Source organism: Carassius gibelio, chromosome A9 (assembly GCF_023724105.1).
Source record: "Carassius gibelio isolate Cgi1373 ecotype wild population from Czech Republic chromosome A9, carGib1.2-hapl.c, whole genome shotgun sequence".
Lineage (NCBI taxonomy): Eukaryota > Metazoa > Chordata > Actinopteri > Cypriniformes > Cyprinidae > Carassius > Carassius gibelio.
Window position 1 is genome coordinate 5622142 of NC_068379.1, and position 24905 is coordinate 5647046.

The 24905-nt window shown below is 36.4% G+C and overlaps 1 protein-coding gene across 2 annotated transcripts; it reads right to left on the reverse strand.

Moving 5' to 3' along the window:
- Positions 1-1036: 1036 nt before the first annotated feature.
- Positions 1037-24892, reverse strand: LOC128019518 (dnaJ homolog subfamily C member 15). 2 transcript variants are annotated; one of them, XR_008185195.1, is made up of 7 exons: positions 24675-24892; positions 23629-23680; positions 19499-19572; positions 15717-15793; positions 13875-14043; positions 13028-13098; positions 3227-3303 (listed from the first exon to the last, which is right to left on the reverse strand). XR_008185195.1 is itself a non-coding variant. In XM_052605524.1 (6 exons), the coding sequence occupies exons 1-6, from the start codon at positions 24777-24779 to the stop codon at positions 3233-3235; spliced, it is 450 nt and encodes a 149-aa protein (XP_052461484.1). In that variant the 5' UTR covers positions 24780-24873; the 3' UTR covers positions 1037-3232. The 2 variants fall into 2 exon arrangements, 1 of the variants encoding a protein (XP_052461484.1); XM_052605524.1 differs by lacking the exon at positions 13875-14043 and having other exon boundaries at positions 1037-3303; positions 24675-24873.
- Positions 24893-24905: the final 13 nt, after the last annotated feature.

The window sequence follows — 24905 nt, forward strand, 5'->3', positions numbered from 1 at the left end:
CTCTAAATGTCAGTCACATCTACATCACTTCTTTCCTAAAATTCAAACAATCTGTGCAAAGCGTCCCACCGAGCAAACCTGGAAATACAAGTCTGTGTGGCACAGCTTATCTCTCATGCTCTCATGTGTGATGGAACATACCATACTAAACTTTACAGGTGTAGAATGAAAACTGGCACAGGAAAGTGGCAACAAATTAATGCCGCCTGAAAGTTGATAGTTATATGGATCTCAATTTCTGAATACTGAATGAGCATTTACAAGCTCTTAGAGCTGTTAATATAAAAAAAAGTTTGGGTCTCAAAAGTATGAAAATATGCTCAAATGTGAGCCAACATAATGAGGTCATGGTACAGTATGCTTAAAATTCAAATAATAATAATAATAACAAAGTGTGTGATATATGAAACAATTTTACAAAAGATTTCACTTAAGTGATTTCCTGCTTATTGAATCAAGTAAATGAAAACAAAACACAGCTGAAAATATATCCTTTTCTGCAGATGAAAAGAAATTCTGATAACAGGAACAGAACCAAAGCATCAAAGAGCCTTTAAAAAATGTGGATGGCAGCTGGTTGGTTGTCTTAAAGTTTATATTGAAACATCACATGAAGTCTCAATTCAAGCAGGCCAATAGTGCCTGGAATTTTTTTTTTTTGGCATCTTGCAACCCTTGATCAATACTAAAAAGAGATTTATAAAAAAAAAAAAAAATGATGAGTGTGAAAGTTGGCAGGTGGAGTCGATAGGCCTTCACATGTGTCCAAGGCACAAGCAGTTAATATGAGTTTTATGAGGGAATTTGTTTCCACTTACATCATTGGCTCCTCTGGACAGTGCATTACACATGGTTGTAATGAAGCCCTGCGTAAATAAATTGGGCATTATTTTATTTTATTTTATTTTTTACATTTTTTTAACTGTTTAATGGAAATCCACCCTGACAGAGAGAAACCTGCGGAGAACAGACTTGCTCAGGGACTCCATGCTGCTTTCACAGTAAGCAGAGGCAGAAAATAGCCGCAGTCACAAGCCAGAATCAGGGTTTTTATCCCTGTTATACATGAAGTCAGGACAATGACAGGTTTCGTGTCACACAGTGTGGGACAACATTCCCAGTTATCTGTCCTGGCAAGCAACGCTCTAGCTTTTGATCAGTTTTAACAGGGTCAGGCAAAAGGAAGCAGGCTGTGGCAGTAAATAAAGCCAACTACAGGAGCGAGGCCAGAGCAGGGCAACACTCAAAGTGGCAAGTATTTCATAAGTGTGCCAAACACACCTCAATGGGCTTTATTTGTAGGCTCAAGCTTTCACAAGCTTTCATTGCTGCAATAATCAAACAGAACATTTGGAAACTGAACTGGACCAATCCAGTCTTTCCATGACATTCAACTCGCATTCATTCTGCAACGATCTGGCTTAATGTTCATGTTAGTCCATCTGGAACAACGAACAAAGATAACCTCCTGTTTTGCAGCAGAAATTCAGTGGCTGGGTCTCATAAGCAGCAAGTGGAAAACTTACATATTATATAGACTATCTTTGTGAAGAAAGTAGCATACTTTAAAAAAAAATAGCATTTAAGCATTAAAAGAGCATTTAATATAATTAAAAAATAATTACATAACTGCAAACTAAATGTAATGTTTTCAGACACTTAAATGCATGTTGTCTGCAAGAAAACTACAATGAATTATAATTTAAATTTATACTAAATGCAATGGACCCACTTTATATTAAGTGGCCTTAACTACTATGTACTTACATTTTAATTAATAATTTAGTACAATGTACTTATTGTGTACATACATGTTTTTACATTTTACTTATATTAAAAAAACTACATGTAATTACATCTGTATTTAATTTCTGTAATTACATTTATAATTACACCAATGACCCATACTTTACACCTTAACCCACCCTTAAACTTACCCATACCACAAACCCTCTCCCTAACCTTACCCCTATCCCACCTCAATAGCAGCAAAAGTGTTTAACAATACAATATGAACACAATAAGTACATTGTACTTATTTTTTTATGTAAGTACATAGTAGTTAAGGCCACCTAATATAAAGTGGGACCAATAAGATAATTTCTATTAAAATATATTTGTAATTACACATGTGTAATGATTAAGTTGCAATTTAGCATACTTAAATATATTAACTTACTATGCAATAAATTACAATTTTAACCTTAGTGTGTTTTTCTATATCACTTTACATGTGCTTTAGTATCATCAAAATAATTGTAGCAGCAACTACATTTCTTAAGTCTAACTAGGTGATTATTATTATTATTATTGCAGTGAAATACATGTAATTTGTAACTAGGATGCATTTAAACAAAGTGGTAGTTATTTTTGCATTAAATTTAATTTAATTGATTACAACCATATCCGTTTTCCATTATAATGACTGGATGCATCTCACATCTAAAACAATGAGATCATATGACAGCAACAAAGCATAAAACTGCTTGGTGTGTTTATGATGTAATAATGCCTTCATTTGACAAGTTATTTTGGAAATAGAGTAGGCAGTAGGCACAAGCTAATACTCTATTCTGAATGTATCTCGACATTGCTCTCAAGGAAATGAAATCTAAAATGCATTCTAGAAGCAATTTCTTTCACTGCTGCTTGCTTTTTATTCCCTTTGCAATAACGTGTTACTGGTTTGTGCAGCTTGAATCGTGGTTATTAATCTCAGCCTGACAAACAGTGTCCAGACTGTCCCTCTGTTTAATCCCAGCTGCTCCGTTCCTGCGTGGATCCGTCAGATCATGTGCAGACCAGACAGGCATCAGTCAGAGCACAGCAGGAGGAAAATGGCAGCGTATAAACAAATATAAAAATAGCCACTCACAATAGCCACTCCCTGCGGATTAGGGGAAAACTTTTTAGACCATTGGAAATAATATACTGTATCCACCAGATTTTACAGCAGACCTTAAACATTACAGAAGTCACCTCAATAAATAATAAAGATTACAGTGAGATATTTCACATGGACAGCATGAAGATTGTTTTACGTGAAGGATCAACCTTTGCCGACTTGCATTACAGTGGCGGTGAGGAGCAGTGACAGCTAGAACAGAGCGCAATGTGCTGAAAGTCAGCTGATTTATGGCAGAAAAACATGGAGGAGAACAGTGACTTGTGGAGGCTCATGGGTAAGTTGGCGGCTCTGAAGTAGATGTAAGTCTCTGTTGGGGAAGCTGGGTCAACGGCGAGGGCCAGAGTCAAGCAGATCTTTCGCTTCATTGATCTTAGCTGCCAAATACGGGGATCCACCTGCAAGAGAAGCAGCGCTTTACGTCAGCATGTCCAAGAATTGTCTCCACTTTCTCTTTAAAACTGTAAAAGGTGCATTTCTGCAATAACCCTATCCTTAGTATTTATTTTATTTTTTCATATTATTTTCTTAATGCCTTTTATTGTGTATGATTCATTAGCACACATCATTCCAAATAATAATGTAAAAAATTTAACCATTTCTATGTTTTGGTACACTAAAAGTGACAAAAAAAAAAAAAAAAAAGTGACGTGACATAAAGCCAAGTACACTGTAAAACCGAACAGTGAAATTAATCAAATGAAATTAGTTAATTGCACTCAAATAATAACGAAAGTTCATTGGACTTAATTTAAATAAGTTCTGTTAACTCAAAAATTTGTTGTAGTGAGGTGAACTTAAAATGATTGTGTTTTCTAGTTCCCAGCATGCTTTGCATCAGAAAACAAGGAAAATAAATTTAGAAATTAAGTGTTATTTTCTGTGTTTTTACACAAGACTAACATAGAGGGACATAAGTTAATACATAAATGTTGTGTTATATTAGATTTTACAAAGGTTTATGTTATGTTGGATTTGTAGTGTTACCGTTGTGGTGAAGAGTAGAGCCTGTGGTTAGACTGAGGATGGACAGCAAAAGCCTAATTTTGAGTGTATTTCCCACATTATAGGAGTTGAAAAATAGATACAATTATGAGTGAATTACTCCCTAATTATAAGTTCAGAAATATAATTATTTAAGATAACTCTGAGATAATTTAAGGCAACTGGAATTAAATTTTAACTTAAAACTTAAAACATTTAAAAACATCACTTAAATGTTTTTGTGTAATCTGTTACTAAATATTTTTTGAGTTCTGTGAACTTATCAGGGTTTACAATGTATGGTGACCCATACTCAGAAATCGTGCGCTGCATTAAAACCATCCAAAGTGCACACACACAGCAGTGAACACACACACACACACACACACACACACACAGGAGTGGGCAGCCATTTATGCAGTTGGGGGTTCAGTGCCTTGCTCAAGGGCACCTCAGTGGTGGTATTGCCGTCCCAAGACTCGAACCCACAACCCTAGGGTTGGGAGTCATACTCTCTAACCACTATGCCATGACTTCCCCACTACCGTTCAAGCATGTGGCCCTGGTAAGATTTTTTGTTATGAATGTTTTAGAAAGAAGTCTCTTATGCTCACCAAGGCTGTATTTAATTGGTGAAAATATGGTGAAATATTATTGGACTTTTAAACATCTCTCTCCTATTTTAATATATTTTAATGTATTTTAAACTTGTGATGCAAAGCTGAATTTTCAGCATCATTACTCCATTCTTCAGTGTCACATGATCCTTATGATACTGATTTGCTGCTTAAGAAACATTTTTGATTATTATAATCAATGTTGAAAACAGTTGTGCTGCTTAATAATTTAGTGGAAGCTATGACACATTTATTTCTTCAGCATCTTAGAAGAACAGAAAGTTCAAAAGAGCATTTATTTTAAACCTTTTGTAACATTATTAATGTTTTTACTATCATTGTGTTACTTTTGATCAATTTAATGCAACCCTGCTGAATAAAAGCATTATTTCTTGAAACTGTACTGTGACCCCAATGTATCAATCCAATCAATTCAGGATGGATAAAAATGAAGACCCAACCTACATTTTCATCCTCATTTAATATCCCAGTTCACTCAGAAATGTCATCAAATGGGTCGCAAACTGTTTCTAACACTGACTTTAAAGTCACTTTGAAATTAAATGGAGAAACGTAATTAATTTGCTTCCCCGAGTCCACAGGCTCAATTCTATCTTGATTTGTGCTGCCCGCATTACAGCTCTACATGCACAAGCTTTGTAGCAAAGAAATCTCTTTGCCTCCAATCAGTGACTTCCAGCCCCTGTCCATGCCGTATAATGGAAGTGTGTGGCTAGGAGGAGGTACAAATGTGCTCTAGCTGGCAGCGTGTGATGAGGCACACCTGGTGCCTGCTGCGCCTCATCATGCTGCTATTAATTTCCATTGCTTCTTTGATTCGGTGAAGCACATTCCACGAGTGCATGTGTGAGTGAAGCGCCCTGGAGGTCCAGAACACAGTCTTCAGACTTCACCTGATGACAGCTGGACCCTCGCATCTGTATCTGTCGCTTCCTCCTCATCTTCACAAGCCCTTCAGCACATTTATGTACCTCGCTCTTACTTTGTAACATTTAGTGAACTCAAAATTGCAACCGCCGTTTTTCTGATATTATCAAGATGAATTTGTTCTGAAACAGAGTTCTTGTCATATTTTATTACCATTTTCTAAACTATTGCAAATAAGCTAATAAAGTGTGAAATGCTGAAGGTGTCTGAATACATTTTGGTTTAACTGGTGAGGAGGATGGTGAGGAGAGAAAGAGTAAGGGAAAGAATAAGGGAAAAGAAATGACGACTGTGTATTTCCCATGAGACCATCAGCCAGAGAAAGGTCAGTGTTGTCACAATACTGTTCTCTGAATCACACCAATACATGCCCAGATCACTAGAGGCCAATAAATAAAAAATACATGAGAAAAAAAGGTAAAAAAAATTCAGAGGGGGAAAACACAAATTAATTAGCTTACAAATACATAAATTAGGAACAAAACTATTATATTCCTTTTATACTTTAATGAAATTGTAAAGCATGTCTATGACATAGTTGTATTTCAAAATATAAAAATATATTTGTCTAAAATATAAATGTCTAAATAACATAAGCATAAATGTCTAAAATTCTATATGTAAATATTATTAATGTCAAAAAAAATGTCAAAAAAAAAACTTGGTCCTAAAAGAAAATATCCTTTTTATTTATTTTAAGTATATATAAAATATATATAAATTAACTAATTTATTGTCGACACTGGGTCCATGTGACCTGGACATGTTTCTGTGAGATTCAAGAAACAGCACTGTGGCAGTGATGACCTTGCTATGGCTGAAGGACTTACACAAGGATTTACACAAAGCTGCCCCTCTCCAGGATCCTGAAAGCATCCATTGTGTTCTCACACACACACACACACACACACACACACACACACAGACTCTGACTGCCCGCTTGCACAAGACTATCATGATAAGCAACAATAACAAATGGGGAAACACACAGGAGAGTGAACAGGTAGCAGGGAGCAGGGCCCGAGCAGGCTGTTAATCCATCTGTGTGTCAGAGGAAGTGAAGCCTGCAGTGATGCACTTCATTACACATTAGTTTTTCTGACAATATAATTTTGCACAGGATATTTCCAATATACACTGTCAATATGCTTATTTCTCATGAGATAAATCTTGCAATTCTTCTTAGTGGCTTAGCAAAAGTTTGATTAATTTCAATGAATAAAATCAGTGTCTATTTCAATGAATTAATTTAATCATCAAGTTTGTTTGCATCATAACATTTTTATTTATTTTTAACAGTGATTTTTTTCCACAGTTTTGAGTTTTTCCTGACATTTAATTGTCCATATTAAATTGTTTCAGTAGACTTTTTGGGGAAAAAAAATTGGTAATTGGAAATTGGTTGTAAATAATTACAAAATTCTGAAGTAGAAAGATTGAAATAGTGTTATCTTGTGAAACATACTCGAATAATCTTCAACAAATATATGTACGTAAAAATAGCTGTTTATTAAAGTTACCGTATTGGTGCATATAAATGTTCATGTGTATAATTTGATAATAACCTAATTGGTTTTTGGATTTTATTTTTTAGGAAAACACTGAAAACTTGCCTTTTTGATTATTTGTAGAGTTGTTCCGATTCCGATACTAGTATCGGAAATATCTCCGATACCACAACAAATTCTGGCATCGGCATCGGCGAGTACATGAACCCATATACCGATCCGATACCATTTTCTTAAAAAAGACCTAGTTATGACCGCAAGCTTTGCCTAACCGCTGCACGGTTCTTCTTCGCTGCTCAAAATGCATTGAAAACACAGGAAGTTGTGCTGTGTTGCCACAAGCAACCCCTGTTTAGAGCAGCGAAGAAGAAATGAAAACGCGTTAGCAGCCCTTATCTATATATGACTGGATTGCTCATCGCATTCTAAACTGCCAAAAGACAGTGAAGCCGCTACTATATTATAGATCAGTGGTTAGCAGTATGTCTCTGTAGTACCGGTAGTTACAGACTCTCGAGTATATTCAGTACCGGCAGCTGCGTTCAGTCGCTTCCGTGTAAGTCAAAACGCAGGGCTCCAGACAGTAGCCGAATATATACTAGTGTCTGTGAATATTAAACTGCAAAATACTATTTAAATATTACTCCCGCAAAATCTACATCTCTGTGGGTGACTGGCACAGATGCGCGAGAGCTCGCTGTTTTGTAGTCTCTGCTGTGTGTCATGAGGACACGAACGCATAAACCGTCACTTCATGAGAATTTACCGTTTCATTTGAGAATACTGTCATATCATAAACACAGACACTCAAAGATCTTCATGGCAGCCCATTAAAATAAATGTTTGGTTTACATGAGTAAATTGACAATATATAAAGCTACTGTTGTAGCCTACAGTAATAATAATACATCTCTATAATAATAATAATTATGCCTAGATGGTTGCTTGTTTTTTACTTGTTTTGTTGTAAAGAGATTATCTGATTAATAGATCTTTTTTTTATATTCCTAGACTTATTTGTTGCAGTTTTTTTATACAGTTATATTGTAAAACTTAAATACCTTTTTTAGTTTGCGGTGTTAGATTTTTGGCTGCATATGCATATGCAAGTTCTTTTTTGCATATGAAAATAAATAATACTGTCAAATTCATGTTAGATAATAAAAATACTGTAATAAATACAGTAGTTCACCATGTATTTGTTCATGTTTTATTGAGGGATCTGTCTGAAGCACACCATAAAAAGAATTCTAGCAATTTACACAGGGCTAGTAGTATATACAGCTGTATATACAGATACACACCCAGGTATCGGATCAGTACTCGGTATCGGCCGATACCCTGAGCCCAGGTATCGGAATCGGTATCGGGAAGAGAAAAAGGGTATCGGAACATCTCTAATTATTTGTAGCTAATTTTTACTCTTCACTCAATTGTCACTATATATGTGTGTGTAGATATACGTAACACATTACAATAAGGTTCATTAGTTAACATTAGTTAACTACTTTAGTTAACATGAACTAAGCATGAACAATACTTCAACAGCATTTATAAAGGGTTACTCCATGCCAAAATAAAATTTTTGTCATTAATCACTTACCCCGACTTACCCTCATTTCGTTTTGCTCTCTCCACCATCGTCACTCTTAGTATTAAACGGGAGTTTTCGTACTGAAAGGGGCCTGTTCACATATCGCGTCTAAAAACGCGTGGAAAATGCTAGGCATGCTGCTTTCTGAATTTTTTTCCCCAAAGACGCACTTGCGCTCCTGAGGAGTCTGCCGTTGCTAAGCAACCATGAACTGCTCTCTCCATGAAGATGCAGAAATTTCAGCAATGGATAAATGGATTTGCAGCACTAAAAACTGTTTGCAGTAACTCTGCTACTAAATTAATTAAAAAATCCACATACAGCTATCAGCTGTTCCTTCATCTTGGCTGAACTTTCAACATTGTTACGGAAAAGGGGAAGAAGCTACATGACCTGCGGTGCTATTGTGGTATTCTGAAAAGTTAAGATGTTTTTAACTCGATGCGGTGCGGACGCGCCTGGAAAAAACGAGCTCGTCGCACCGCGTGCATACTGCGCGCCTACATTTGAAATATCGAACTTGAGCGTGCAAAAGATGCAATATGTGAACGGCCCCTTATGCGTGTGCGTGCGCTCGTTCTTGTTGTGTGTGTGTGACTGACAGACAGCCTTCAGACAAACGTCTTAATAATATCACGAATTAGAAATGTTGGTAAGATAATATGTGCACGATAACATTACTAAGCAAATCTCTTCGCCATCGTCACTCTTTATTATTAAGCGGGAGTTTTCATACTTCTATGTCTGTGCGTGCGCCGCGCTCATTGTGGTGTGTGTGTGTGTGTGTGACTGACAGACAGCCTCTGCGGCGCGCATGAGAGATCTCGCAGATCTCACAGACAAACGTCTTAATATGATCGCACATCAGAAATGTTCGGTGAGATAAAATGTGCACGATAACATTATTAAGCAAAAATACATAGCCTAGTACATTAATTTTTTTCCCTCCAGTACTGAAAGCAGAACTGATAATGTCAGATCTTACTGATACTACGGTCTTGCATAATTTAGCCCTGGGGCCAGTTTAATACCGGGTTTCGGGACCCATCCCTATGTATCGGTTTTGGCAATTAATCGGCACCGATAGTTGATTGCTAGAACAATCGGTTATCGGCAAAAATCTATGCCGATAGTTTCCCGGGTTGCGTCCGTTGCTGGAGCGGCTAAGAAGTCTCTGTTTTCATTATACAGTGCGAGAGCGGCCTCTAGTGGTTGAAATCACTGCCAGCACGTGTTGTTTGTTTAGACATGTCACGCTGCATGCTGAACAGAGCAAGAAACTTCAGACTTGAATTTAAATGCAACTGACAGAAAACCCTGCTGCGCCAGGATAGGAGCATATCATAGCATATCATGTTGCTTCATATAACCCAGATTGCACATCTGATGGCAGATGGAGTATTCTGACCACGGCTTTTCATACCTTTTCTGGACCTTGACACTGTTATTTACTTGGCAGTCTATGGGACAGTCTCAAGCCTCCCTGTTTTCATCCAAAATATCTTAAATTGTGTTCCGAAGATGAACTGAGCTTTTACAGGTTTGAAACGACATAGGGTAAAGTGATTAATGACAACTTTTTCATTTTAGGGTGGAGTTTAATCTAATTTAATCTAAGCTAATGTTAATTTCAACATTAACTAATGCATTATTAAAATCAATTATCCCGTTTCTGTTAGATGAGTTAAGGCATTTGTATGATGGTTCCTCAATGACCCATTTGCTCAAAGCAAGCAAACTATTGAACAATCATTCCATACCATTACTCAGACCACTCAAAGTTAATCATCTCATTACGGCCTAAAGAGCAGATACCAGAATAATGTAGATCTTCATGTCAGTGTAAAACCTTGCGGAAACTCACAGAGGCCTGCATGCAAGATGAACACAGAGATATAGAAAAACCAAATAACAGATTTCAATAGATTTTGATTCAATCTCATCTCACAGAGGCTTTTCTGACTTGAATTGTGTGTGATGTTAAGGTGAGACATGTGTATGTAAAGGGCCCATTTTGATACCTCACCAGACATTGGCTGCATCCAAATCACATATTTTCCTACTATGTTATAAGCAAACAACAGTATGTGAAAAGAGTAGTAAAGCCGCATTCACAGTATTCATCAAACAGTAGGTGAAAGTTAGCAGGATGACTTCATATTTTGGGAAAGGTTGTGAAGTACGCATCTGATGGACACTACTATCCCACGAGGCCACGGGAGTGGATTTGTGAATGACAGTGAAACAAAACAACTGACACCGGTAGATCACATTGACAGTGACAAGATGATGTATGTAGTACGGATTCATACTATCCATATACTAATTAAAACATTCATTTTTAAGGTTGTTAAAAAAAATTCTTGCTACTCAGAGAGTTTGCGATTTTGGACACAGCCATCAAGTTCCTCAGAAACCAATGATTCAAAGGCTTTGACTGACAGCATCTTATGAATCAGAAACAACAAATCCAAGGAAGAAGAGTATTACACATTCATATTTTGTCTGCACCTTTGACCTTATAAAAAAAGGATGAACCTTTCAGTGTATCCTATTGCAATCTGTTTCAATAGGAAATACATCAGAAATGCAAAAGGAAGGCAAACTGCATTCATCAAGCCATTCCATGGGGTCTTTTATACGTCAGCCCCTCCACCAGTGTAACAAACGGGACAGGCGCTTGCACACCGTTATTAACGGCACTGTAATAAAGGATTTCTCAGCAGAGCTGGAGGAAGGGACAAATCTGGCACACTCTCTCTACAGGACATCCTCCCTGCAGTCACAGGCCTTATCGCTCAACTACAGATAGAATCACAGAGACCATCGCTTATTTCACCGAGAGTATTAGTGGTCGAGAGGAGCAAACACACACACATATCTATAAACAGCAGCTCTGAGCACCTGAAAGAGGGTAAACCAGAGAAAGGCAAGGTGAGGCCATTAACCTTGAACAGAAAAACAGGAGTTCAGTGACCAAGGAAGAATAAGACTCCTGCTCAGTGTTCACTTAAAAAGACCACGGCAAAAAAAAGCAAGTTGCTAGACAGTGATTTATAACCCGTGTCGTACCGATCAGAGTGAACAAATCCTTATCAGATCTAAATACATTTGTACCTGGTGCATTATCTCCAGCTTGGTAAGATTTTTTCTTTCTTTCTTTCTTTTTTTTTTTTTATAAATCTCTTAGGCTCTGCATTTATTTCTAATCAACAAAAAAAATCTAAAATGTAAAACTGTAATATTGTGAGGTATTCTTGCAATTTAAAATAACTGTTTTCTATTTTAATATATTTTCAAATCCAATTTATGCCTGTGATGCAAAGCATAATTTTCAGCATCATTACTCCAGTCTTCAGTGTCACATGATCCTTCAGAAATAAATGTATTGTGCTCACTCATCGCTCAAGAAACATGTATTATTATTTATATATATTATGGATACCTTATATATAAGTATTATCTGATGAATTTAAAGTTCAAATGAACAGAATTTATTTGAAATACTTTTTTGGTGTAAGAGTTATTCTGTTACATTGCCTTTTCTATATATATATATATATATATATATATATATATATATATATATATATATATATATATATATATATACATACATACACACACACACACACACACACACACACACACACACACAAAGACCCCCAACATTTAAACAGTAGTATAGAAATATCGCATTGATCACTTCTTGTATTCCTCATTTGAAAGTCACTTTGGATGAAAGCAACGGTTAAAAAAATAAAAATAAATTAAGTGTATTTTTTATTATTATTATTTAAACATTGTTAGTGTAACTTTCTCATTTCATGGCTTGCATTAAGATGTATTAATAGTGTCTCGGACTTAAACTCAATTTGCAAAAATGATATTAGTGTTGTTGGTAAGAGTAATGTATTACCATGAATAATTTAACACTATTTGCTCAATAAATTTAAAAATGGATTTAAACCTATTACAATTTAATGATTAATACATTCTGCATGGCATTTTTAAATGTTTTATTTAAATATATGTAGGTAAATGTTGCTGTTTATTACTATGTATTGTTATTATTGGCGAATATGCAAATCATGGAAGATCAATCTTCCCTTAGCGATGGACGTCTTTGAAAACATGCCTTATTCACTGCATATTTTGACCTTATTTTAATTCTTACACTAGGCAGCTTGAATCTACAGTGCTGGTTGAAGTGATGGTTCACTTGATGTCCTTTTTTTGTGTGGTTCTCATTTATGGCCTATGTTACAGCAAGTCAGCATTTCAGGGATGTGAGCCCTCTTTAAAGAGTGTGTTATGACAAATGACAGATGCTGTTCAAATCAATAATGTAATCAACACCCGTCTCTGTCACTGTCTGCTCAGAAAATAGACTGAGCTACGTCTGCATGTAAAGAGACGAGAATTATTGATCAACACACAGGCATCCAACATGAAAGCCTGAACTACTGACCTTTATCTGGATGATTTAGGACCATGATCCTTCTGTGGGCTTCCCGTACCTTTGCCTTAGTGCTGCTCGGACTGCACAAAACAAGAAAAAAAGATCCTTTAGAAAAGAAGCACACCACCATCTTGTGGACACAATGTGAACTGCTGTATGGATCTAATTACAGGCCATCTGATTTTTTTGCACTAGTCATCAACATGTGTGGTCTGTCTCCATAGCTGCACACATCAACTGGAAAAACTCAATCTGTACATCCCCTGAAAAACCCCAATTTAGTGGGCAAAACAGGCAACAGAACTGAAAAAAATAAATAAATAAGGTATTCGGACATTTGGTACTCATTTGACAAATGGATACAGAAAAGAATTTGACAAAACAACAAAAAAGCAAATGGACAAAGAAAAGCAAACAGCAAATGTGCTTTAAAATATACATCTTTTAATGTTTTATTAATTAAAAAAAATAATAATTAAATTTTATTTCAAAATGATTCACTTAAAGGTACAGGTTGTAAGACCAGCCACTAGAGGGTGCACTATCAAAACAATAACAATCGCGTGGTTAGATGACGCTAAGAAGGAGCATGGAATGATGGGATTTGTTGTCTTCTACCAAACCGTTGACAGCCATCAATCAGACGGAAAGATAAATCATGGTTTTAATGCGAGTTCAACAATTTGCGCGAGTAGATTACATACAAAGTCAATGCAAAGACGCTATCAGACGCATCTTGAGACGGGTCTAGACACGCAATTCCCCCGCGTTTGGCGTATATGCCCCATTATACCAATCTTGTTGATCGTTATAATAGCATACATTTTCTGTAAAGATACGTATCAAAACAACTCACCTGTCGAGTAAAACACAAGCGAGATCGGCATCTCTTTCTAGTTGAAGTTTGTCGCGAAGCTACTTCCACATTTGTCCACGACTCTGTTGTCATGTGGTTTCTACGTCAGTAAAGGCGGTAACAAAGGGGAACTAACGTCATTGACAGGCGACTGCACTGCCCCATGTCACTGTTTAGAATGGGATTTACAAGTAGTTGAAAACATTAGAGATATTGTTAGTGATCAACTGGATAAAATATATAACAGCCTAGTTTTACTGCAAATATTACAAATTGTACCTTTAATGTTCAAACGTTTAAAGATATCAATACACTTATTTAGAAGTTATTTTAATGTTTCTGTTTGAATAATAAAATTGATTTTTCATTTTATTTTTAAGCATCTCTCCTAGTGACAGACATGTGTTATAAATATTAATAAACTGAGACTAAATAATGATTTTTATCTCCATCCATTGAAAGATTTAGTTTTTCTGGTGGTGCTGGATACTAACAGTATCTAAGTATTACTTAAAATGAGAGAAATATTTTTCTCTTTACAATTAATTTGACATATACAAGCATAATTATTTTTAAAAACCCACTATGACATACCTCTTCCTTTAGTCTGGATACAGTAGTGCTACCTTTAAGGATGTCCATTCAAATTCATTCTGTATTGATTAATTTTGGTCTGAGGACAGGTGGTTTAGACCTTTCTCGAAAAGATAAATACATTTCTTTCCAGCTTACATCTGTCAGGGTTTAGATCTGAGTCATAGCTGAATAACCAGAAGTGACGATTAAAACATGCATTAATGCTTGCACACAAGCGTTCAGTCCTACAAACCCTTCTCTAAAGTCTCAAATCATAAGCGGAGTGGGTGTCTGAGAGGGGCCAGAGAAACTAATTAAAACACTGTGCGGCGCAGATGATTCGGATGACGAATCCGTCAGACTAAACTGCTTTTGTCGGAGGAGTCAGCAGATATGTGTGGCATTCGGGAGACTAAACTGTGTGCTCAAATGCATTTTAAATCAGCGATGAATATAAGGATGATCAAAGAAAACACAACAGTATAAATGGATTTACTGTCACTTTTGATCAAATTATTGCACCCCTGCTCACTAAAAGTATTGATTTCTCTAAAAAATGATTAAATTTTTTTTTTTAAATAACTGCACAGATTTTCTTAAGTTATCATGGGTGAAAAGCGAGATCAAAGTATATCAAAGCAAACAGTAACATTACTGAGGCCAGTTATTTCAGCTGTGAGGGACAGACACCAAAGGAAAGCTTAAGACAGATGAGAAGAGAATAATAAAAACGATTAACCCCAAACTGTACCGTTTTATGAGCGTGAATGCGGTCGGCCGAGTTCATACTGATCGCATCCAAGAAATATTGCTTACAGTCTGGTTCAGTTTTATGAAAACATTAGTCCAGTTTGATTGACAACACAAAGAATTGAGGCACATGGCAATGACGCAAGCATGGTGTGAGTCACACCTGGTCTGGGACCCTGTGAACTTCTGTTGAAGTAAGGGAAATTTTTAGAGAAATATAGCCTCCTAGGAGGAGGAGGGTGGTCCACCAAAAAGCAGATTACAAAGTTAGAGACACAGCTGAGACTTTTTCCCCATTAGACGAAAGGATCAAAGCGGTGACGACAGGAGATGACGGCCGACTTTAAACCAAAAGAATTGCCCCCAGACTTAACCGCAAGCTCTTCTGGGAAGTGCAGTGATGCAGTGTGTGTATATACTGTAAAACACCTTTGTTTTCTTCCCTGACAACTCATAATGAGAGAATTCAGTAAGAAGAATTGCAGTGATTTAGGGCTTTGTTTAGCTCACAATTACCTGATCCCGAGAATAAGGCTGGCTTCCCGGCTGGTCATCTTCTGCTCAAATCCACCTTTGTAGTATGCAGAAACTGACTAGGAAAGAAGAAAAGATGTCGAAAACAATGATCCAAACTCAAAGTTAAGCTCTATCAAAAGCATAACGGTTGATAGCCATAAAAATGACACCTTTCTCCGTTTTAAACGGTTATAATGGAAACACACTGGGTCACACAGTAAACCTTAACATACACACTCTTCTCAAAGTGAAATAAGACTTCAATCTCTCGTCCTTGAAACACGGATCATAGAATCACTTGTAAAGTGTTGTCAGTGTTTGGGTAACACATTACAAATTACGTAATCAGATTATTTTTTAGTAGCAACTACTTGCAACGCATTACTTTCCATAAAAAATCACAAATTAATGCAATTAGTTACTTTTTTAGGGAGAAATGCAATATTGTAAAAGTACTGGTGACACACAGTGAGAAATGATGTAAGTATCTGTAAAGCACAGACATTACGCTGGTAATCTGTAATCAGAAGTTCATTCATCCAGAAAAGTGATTGCAGCTGAAAACAATTTCGCCAACTCAAATTATAAACAGGGCTTAAATGGATAACTCCTCTAAGTGCTGGAATATAAATATAAGCTTCGCATTCTAACATTTATAAAAAAAATTAAGTAAAAATTTATTTCAGTAGTAATCAACATTATGCCTTAAATGCTGATTAGTATTGTATTGAACCCAAAATATTGATTTTAATCAGATGACAACTGATGTGCACAACAACCTGTATACTCTGAATACTGATCGCAATCAAGCTGCTTTGGATCAGATAAAAGCCTCAAGAACCGCACTTTCACCTCATTATGTCAAAATAGAGACTATAGGGATTTGAGATGATTGACCCAATAATTACCCAAATTCCCAAACTAAACGTGTTCACGCTGGAATTACCATAATTGCGAGACTTGCAAAACATTTTCCTTGTCATTTACATTTTCCTTGTCGGCACTTGCAATTCCAGTTTGCAAACTGTAAATTATTATTATTTGCTATATTTTTTTCTATTCGATACTCAAATTACACAGATTCATTTAGCTGGCAATAGTGTTGTTACAGAAGCAGACACGAACAGAACGGAGTACAAGCATCCCATATTGTAATCTAGTAATTACTGTAATTACAACACAGCGTGAATGCACCATAAATCAAAGGACCCAAGACTGAGATTTGAGGTCATGAAGTCTAAGTTTCATATAATATTTTGTGGAGATTTAAGAACCATTTTTTGCTTAGTTTTCAACAGTACAGACCTCACGAGTGCTGGATTTCCAATTGCTTCAAAGAGTTTCCGCTGTGGGATTTACCATATTCAGCTCTGTAAGTTCATATGTTCAGCATTTTCAGCACATATCTAAAATTTTAAGAAACTGTTCACCCCCCAAAAAATTTTAAATCTTTATTTTAACTCTTTAATACATTATTTGCTCATTGTCATGTTGTCTGTTGCTTTTTATGGAGACTTTCTGAAGAGCCTTCACACAGCTGAAGGGTTTGGCAATATAGCTAAAAAAAATAAATAATTTGATCCATGATATAATGTTTCATATCGTCATATAACAAATGCAGTAGAATGTTTTTTATTTTCCCAATTTATTGACAAACAATTTTTTTATGTTGTTGTTGTTTTAACAGTCAAACACGAAATAAAATGTAAACATATCTCCTTTTTTATGTATTATATGCAGATTAAATGCATTTTATGAAAACTTTTGGATTGTCTCCCAAGGCCACAAATTGCATAAACAATTATGAACAAAACAGCATCATGTATTTATGCATTGCATAAAAATCGATTCACCAAACATACAGATTGCATTTGAAAACATATGAGACGCAAATTCGCGACATGTTTTCTATTGTGTTCATTTTCGGTAGAGTAAGGGAAAGAAATGCAAACATTAAACTGCAGGTTGTTTATTACTATAAACTTTTTTTAACAATTTGTTTACACTTTTTTTTAAATACTTTTTAATAAAATATATATAAAATAAAGTAGGAATAAGAAATAAAAAAAAAAATAAATAAAAAATGTTCCACGCACAAAATATTGCATTCGGTCATTCGGTACACACGTGCACCGTACCGAAAGGGTCCGGTACGAATACAAATACCGTTACACCCCAAGCTATTACTGTATATTTATCTAATATTTTGAATGAATAACACACCAGCTGCATTTTTGCTGCATTATCCCTTTAATTAAAATAATTTTTATAACAGAATAACATGGGCCTATGGCTCCTTCATCCACTTCACGATTCACGATTAAGTAAAAGCATGTGTACGTTCAGATGGTGAGAGAGGCCAGAATGTTCTGTCCAATCTCAGCCCACAACACGACACTTAATCACACTCATCCATTATGTGATTCACAGAATGATGAAATCACTGGATTAATAACTCTAATAATGATCTATTACAAGTGTGCTCTGTGGCGAACCCGGTTTAGGAGAAAGCTGAGATTCGAGAAGTTTAAGAGTGTACACAGGTGGACTGGTTGAGTCAAAGCACTGGGAACCAGCCCCAACCACACAACCCTGGAGATTAAGAAGAACCTGGACAAATCAGCATTACAAACTCCATCAAAACCCAGAAGCACAGCGTGAACTACAGTAACGGCCAGTAACAGCCCTACAGCTGGAGGTTTAACATGCCAACACTGCACACAAACAAGTGCCTCGACATGTGGAGATGAACATGGAAAAATCCAAAATTCATTCCCGCAAATCATTGCTTTCTGAACAGAATCTGTTTAAAAAACTAAAGCTATGCTCAAAATTTTCTCAATGGGAGTACGGATTCATAGAGAGTTAGAAATCCCAAAGGGGGAAAACATATTGCTCAGTAGACTTAATTGTGATTCTCATATAACTCTCATTTTTCTATCAACAGCATTTCAGATGTTTCTCCTAAAATTCCTAAACTGTATGGCTCTATTCTCTTATTATGTGTCAATTGAGAGTAACATTATCCTTATTTCTGCAAAATTTCACTGTTAATATAGCCTTATAAAACTTTAAATGAGACAAATATGAGACCCCCATAATCTTTAGATTAGGAGACAGATCTGAGCACAGTGTGTGAAGATGACGAGGTCTCTTGTAAAACTTTAAATGAGACCATTGTGAGAGTGTTTTTGTCTCAGGAGACAAATTTGAGAAGCAGGAAACTCGAGCAAAAATCTCCATTTGAAGTTAAAGTAAACTCATTTCTGTCTAGGAGAAATATTTTGAGGTATTAAAAAGATCTCACTTTTGATTTTTCTTTCCCCTGAGATCACTCAACATTGGCTTATTTATGGTCTCATAAAAAAAAAAAGTACAAAACTTTCACTAGGGTGGTACCCTTTTAAAAGGTACTAACATGCACACTTTAGGTACTAATATGAATTGATAGGCCTGGTTTCACAGTCTAAGCCAGGTTAAGGCCACAGTTCAATTAGGACATTTAAGAATCTTTGATAAATGTTCCTTAGAAAAACAAATACAGGTGGGCATCTTGAGACAAAACAATGGCTCTGATACATATAAAATATGGCAACTTTCTTTGTCTGTGAAACCAGTGGATAAAGTACTATTATGTACAATTAAGGAACCAACTATATATATATATATAATTTATTGGTAAATAAGGTACAAAGATGTACCTTTTAGCTTTTTTACCTTAGTGTTTTTTTTTTTTTTTGTACCTTTTTTTTTCAGGGTGTATGTTAAAAATGGACACTTACCGAAGTGGGTACCTTCTTAGCAGCTTCCGTAATAACCTGACTCAAAGGCCTCCATAAGTGGAATGCATATCGACCTAAAGGCAAATGCAATAAAGGGAAAAAAAGATTGAAAAGTGTGCCACTTGACAGCAGACCATTTACAGAGGTGATTTCCAGGATTAACAAAGTTGGTTTAAGGGTGAAACCAAGAACAAAACCACATTTTAGTCTTATTCAATATGTGTTAAAGGTGAGGTCGGCTTTCAACTTCCCTTAGTATTTATTTGGTAAGGGTGCTGGTGAAATACCAGTGGTTGTGGTTCGACTGTGAAGCAACACACTGCAAGACAGCAGCACTTAACTAAATCAGCAGACAATGCCTATGAGCATCCAGCTTTCAATAAAGAAGCGGTGAAAGGCAGATGAACGGCTCACTGAACCCAACCAAACTGTAGGTGAAGAACACGTAAAATCATTCATATAATTCATTTTGGGAACCTTTTTGGATTTTCATTTCATCAAACTCAGAGAAGTGTATTGTTGAGAGGAAAACGTTATTTTGCTTTTCAGCAGAAAAGCACTTGAGGCTCCGTCCGCTGTAATCCAAAGCCCTGCCTCTGAGCGGAGCAGACCACACACCGCCTCAGCTTTTGGCAGGAGCGCTGCCCCCTCGATGTACTGAAATGGGAATCAGCCCCCTTCCTCAAAGTGACCACAAGTGCTATTCCATCCTGCCTCACACAGCTATGGGTGGAAGACTTTAGAGACTAACACTGATTAACTGCTACACAGCAGTAAGGAGGACGGCAGAGACACCTGCCAGAAAATAATCAAACGTAAACAGGCCGATGACAAAGCCACTTAAATTAATTTGGCCACATGCAGCAAGTTGATTCCTTTTAACGCTAGAGACCGTGTTGACCTCATTGACCTGGCTGAGCTTCATCTGGGGACTTGAGCAAACATTCACAGTGAGAACCACTTAACCATCACCCTCATCAACGCCGCCATCATCTCAAGTGCTTCCTTTAGAATCACATCATAAATATCTGTTGGCGGCTTTTACATAGGGAAACCTAAATATTTTAAAAAGACAAAGGAGGAAAAAACTTATTACATTATACAAAGGCTACTCTTTCCCACTGTGAACCACAACATGATCAAGTTTAGCTTACAAACATCCTGCCTAGAAACTAAACTGAGCCAGAACGCAAACACGAACGCTTCGCCAACACGGCGTTCCAAGAGAGCTGATCTCTAGTTCAACAGAACTGAGATTTGTTCACCGTTGATATCACTTACTCGTCTGTGTTTGTGCTTTCTAGACAGACTGTCAGTCTGTGTTTTAGTGGTAGAGATTTGTCATTTTATTAATGAGTAAATCTTAATAATTAGTGATGGAAAAAAGAACACATTCAAATTTTTAAACACAATTAGCGCACCTGCCTACATACATCATCTTATATTTCATGAGGTGTGTTTGGTTTCAAGCAGCACTGCACTCACTGCAGATCGATCAGGAGACCAGAAGTCATTGTATGATAGGCTGAGGTGCCTCACGTGATCTAATTAAGCCGTTACTTTTTTACCATAGGTAAGTAATACAGACACTCACATCTCCCAATAGTAAGCAGATGACTGGTGGTGAGCATGATGCTGGAAACAACTGTGACATCTTGCAGATGTATGTGTGCTATCTGGATAGTATTAAGACAAAATATCTTCTGGTTTTGCTCAGTTTGCAAATATACATATTACCTATTAAAGCTACGACAGAACTGTAGTGAATCTCTAAACAACACACAATTTCTGAACGAATCTGCGTTTTGAACAAATGGGGTGAACCAATGATTCAATGGCCTGTTCATAAAGAGAACCATTTACAATGGGGAAAATATTTATTTGATTCCCTACTGATTGTGTAAGTTTGCCCACTTACAAAGAAAGGGTCTGTATTTTGTACTATAGGGTTATGTTAAAAAATTAAATAAAAATATCAACCACAAAAATATCAACCAAAAAATTCATAAAAAGCATATATAAAGGTTAGAGATTGATTTGCATTTTAGTGAGTGAAATAAGTGTTTGATTCCCTTCCACCAACCAGCATTAATTCTGGCTCCCACAGATGTGAAACAGATTAGTCCTGCCACTTTAAGAAGTCACTCCTAATGTCAGCTCATAAGGTGAATAAGACTCCTGTCCACACAATCTGTATCTTCCATTCCAACCTCTCCCACAACATTGGTCAAGACCAAAGAGCTGTCAAAGGATATCAGAGATAAAATTGTAGATCTGCACAAGGCTGGAATGGGCTACAGGACCATCATCAAGAAGCTTGGTGAGAAGGAGACAACTGTTGGTGTGATTATTTGGAAGTGGAAGAAATACAAAATAACCATCATTTGGCCTCTGTCTGGAGCTCCGTGCATGAACAGGCTCATTTAAAGTTTGCCATATAATATCTAAATGAGGCAGAGAAGGCTTGGGAGAAAGTGCTGTGGTAAGATTAGACCAAAATGGAGCTCTTTGGGATTAACTCGACTCACCGTGTTTGGAGGGAGAGAAATGCTGACTATGACCCCAAGAACACCATCCCTACAGTCAAGCACGGAGGGGGAAACATTATGCTTTTGGGATGTTTTTCTGCTAAGGGACAGGACGACTTCACCGCATTGAGGGGCAAATGGACGGGCCCATGTACTGTAAAAATGAAGATGGGTCATGGATGGGTCTTCCAGCATGACAATTACCTGAAACATACTGCCAAAGCAACAAAGGAGGGGCTCAAGAAGAAGCACATTAAGGTCATGGAGGGGGCTAGCCAGTCTCCAGACCTCAATCCTTTGGAGTGGACCAAAATCCCTCCTGAGATATGTGCAAATCTGGTGACCAACTACAAAAAACGTCTTACCTCTGTGCTTGCCATTACCAAGTACAAAGTCATGTTTTGCTTGGGGATCAATTACTTACTTCACTCACTGAAATATCAATTTCTAACCTTTATATAATGTGTTTTTTTGTCAGGATTTTGGGGTTTGGTTTATATTCTGTCTCTATCCATTAAAATAAACCTACCATAAAAATTACAGACCCTTTTAAATGCTTTTTTATATATTTTTCATGTTTGTCTCAATCTACACAATAATAGATTTAAATGACCTTTTTTGGGTAATTGCTTAGCCAAATTTGACGTGTGATTATTGAGTAATTAATTATATTAAACATTGTTTTCAACTGAGATCCCTAGTTCAAGCACACCAATTCATTTAGGACTGAAATACCTGATGAGTGTTTTTATGAGTGTGTCATTGAATCATTTACAAAACTGATTTGTTCAAAAACATTGAAAATAAAAGTGCATATATATATATTTATATATATATATATATATATATATATATATATATATATATATATATATATATATATATATATATATATTATTATTATTTTATTTTTTGTGCAAATTTAGAAAAAGTTTAGGTGAATAGGTGAATGACTTTTTGGTGAAACCTTTGAATGCAGATTTCTCACACCAATTTGCACCTAACGTGCTTAGTAAATGAGATCCTAAGTGTTTATGAATGAGTCATTGAATCATTGCCTTCACTGATTCATTCAAGCAAAAGTCCAAAACAAGTGACTTTTGTGTCTTTTGTGAGTAACTAAATCATTTACTCAACTGATTTGTTCAAAGACACTGGAATAACACATTCATTCAGGAATAACACAACACTAATGTGTGTTGCTAACTTCTTGTTTAACGAACTGCTGTATAAAAGCAATATCACAATTACAATTCTAATACAACAATATTGGTAAACCAACTAAATGACTTATTTGTCAAATGGCTAATGCTATCAGCAGCTTGTAATGACTTATTACAGGCAACTCATGCAAGAAAATACAAGCAATCCAGTCTCCTCTGGAGGAATATGAGGTTGAGCACTACCTCAAAAGCACACTGGTGATCAATCATGAGTTTGAGGCGGTAACCATTGGTTCTCAGCCCAGAGCTTTAACCACTAAGCCATACCACACATATTATACGAATGCATGTAGCTTCTGCATGTGTCTGCAATGTGGTTTAATGACACACAAATTTCCAAACGGATGCATACACAGGGGTTCAAAGCAGATGAGCTCACCTGCAAACCCTGCCGCTGCAACTCCCAGACCCACTGCCATCAGACAGCCACCCTGAAACACACACACAAACATCACATCACTATGATTATCATTAATAAACACACGCCAAGCACTGGTAGAGAAGGATTTTAAGCTTTAGACAAGGCACATAAGGTTTTTCCCATAGCAGATCATTAAAAAACTAAACTGGACTTCTACTGGAAATGTAAGATTCTTCTGACTGTTCAAAATTCCATAAATCCCAGACTTCCAATGACGGAATGTTCAGAGTCTGATTAATCATGACATCATTCGATTCATGAATCCATGCAGTAAATCTAAATAAATAAATCTATCTATCTCAACTTAGAGACCAATTTGTATCCATAAGGTGCATATGACCTTTAAACGTATACGTTTTTTAAAGCTATTTTAATCTTTCATTTACAAACAAGATTGGCTTGACAAACACATTTTTTAGGTAAAGATCTTATTTTATGATTTATTAAATCATCTTGAACTTTTAGTTTTCGTGGGCCATAAAGTGTAGGTAGGAAATATATAAAGACGCTTCAAAAGTCTCTTACTGGATTATTACAATTAATGGCAAAAAGGAAATGTTTGGAAGTCTAAACTAATATTTCATACTGACACACTAGAGAGAAAGACAGAAATAGCTGGCTTAAAACCTTTTTTTAATATTTATTTATTTATTCGGTGAAAATACTAATGGCATAAGACTTTTGCAGTACTGTGTGTGTGTGTGTGTGTGTGTGTGTGTGTGTGTGTGTGTGTGTGTGTGTGTGTGTGTGTGTGGTAACAGTGGCTAATGTATAAAAACTGTGAGAATGTACTAACTGTAAGCGTCACAATGATTAATAAGTTGTATTTTTTTACAGTAACTTGGATGTTTGACAATAATAATCTCTGATAAAATAAAGTTAAAAGTCTTCAGATGAATGCTTTCAGACGTCAGCAGCAAGGTCAATACTACGGACTCTGATGACACAAGCTCATAGTAAAACAGTGTAAATGATCCGGACTCTCCAGCGCGACATTTACTCACAAGGCGTTTGTCAACATCTGTCTCACTCTGCCCGCTGGATTTCGGTGTGTATTCAGCATGTCTCAAGAAGTCCCCGTCCATCACTACACCACTGGAGCTCGCCATACTGCTGCTGATGATGACAGTGACAGAAACAGCTACGGAAGCCCCAGAGGGACAAACTTCGAGCTGTTGCGGGGTCTCGCGATTCCAAAACAGAGTTTCTCAGACCCCACAGTTCCATGTGTTCTA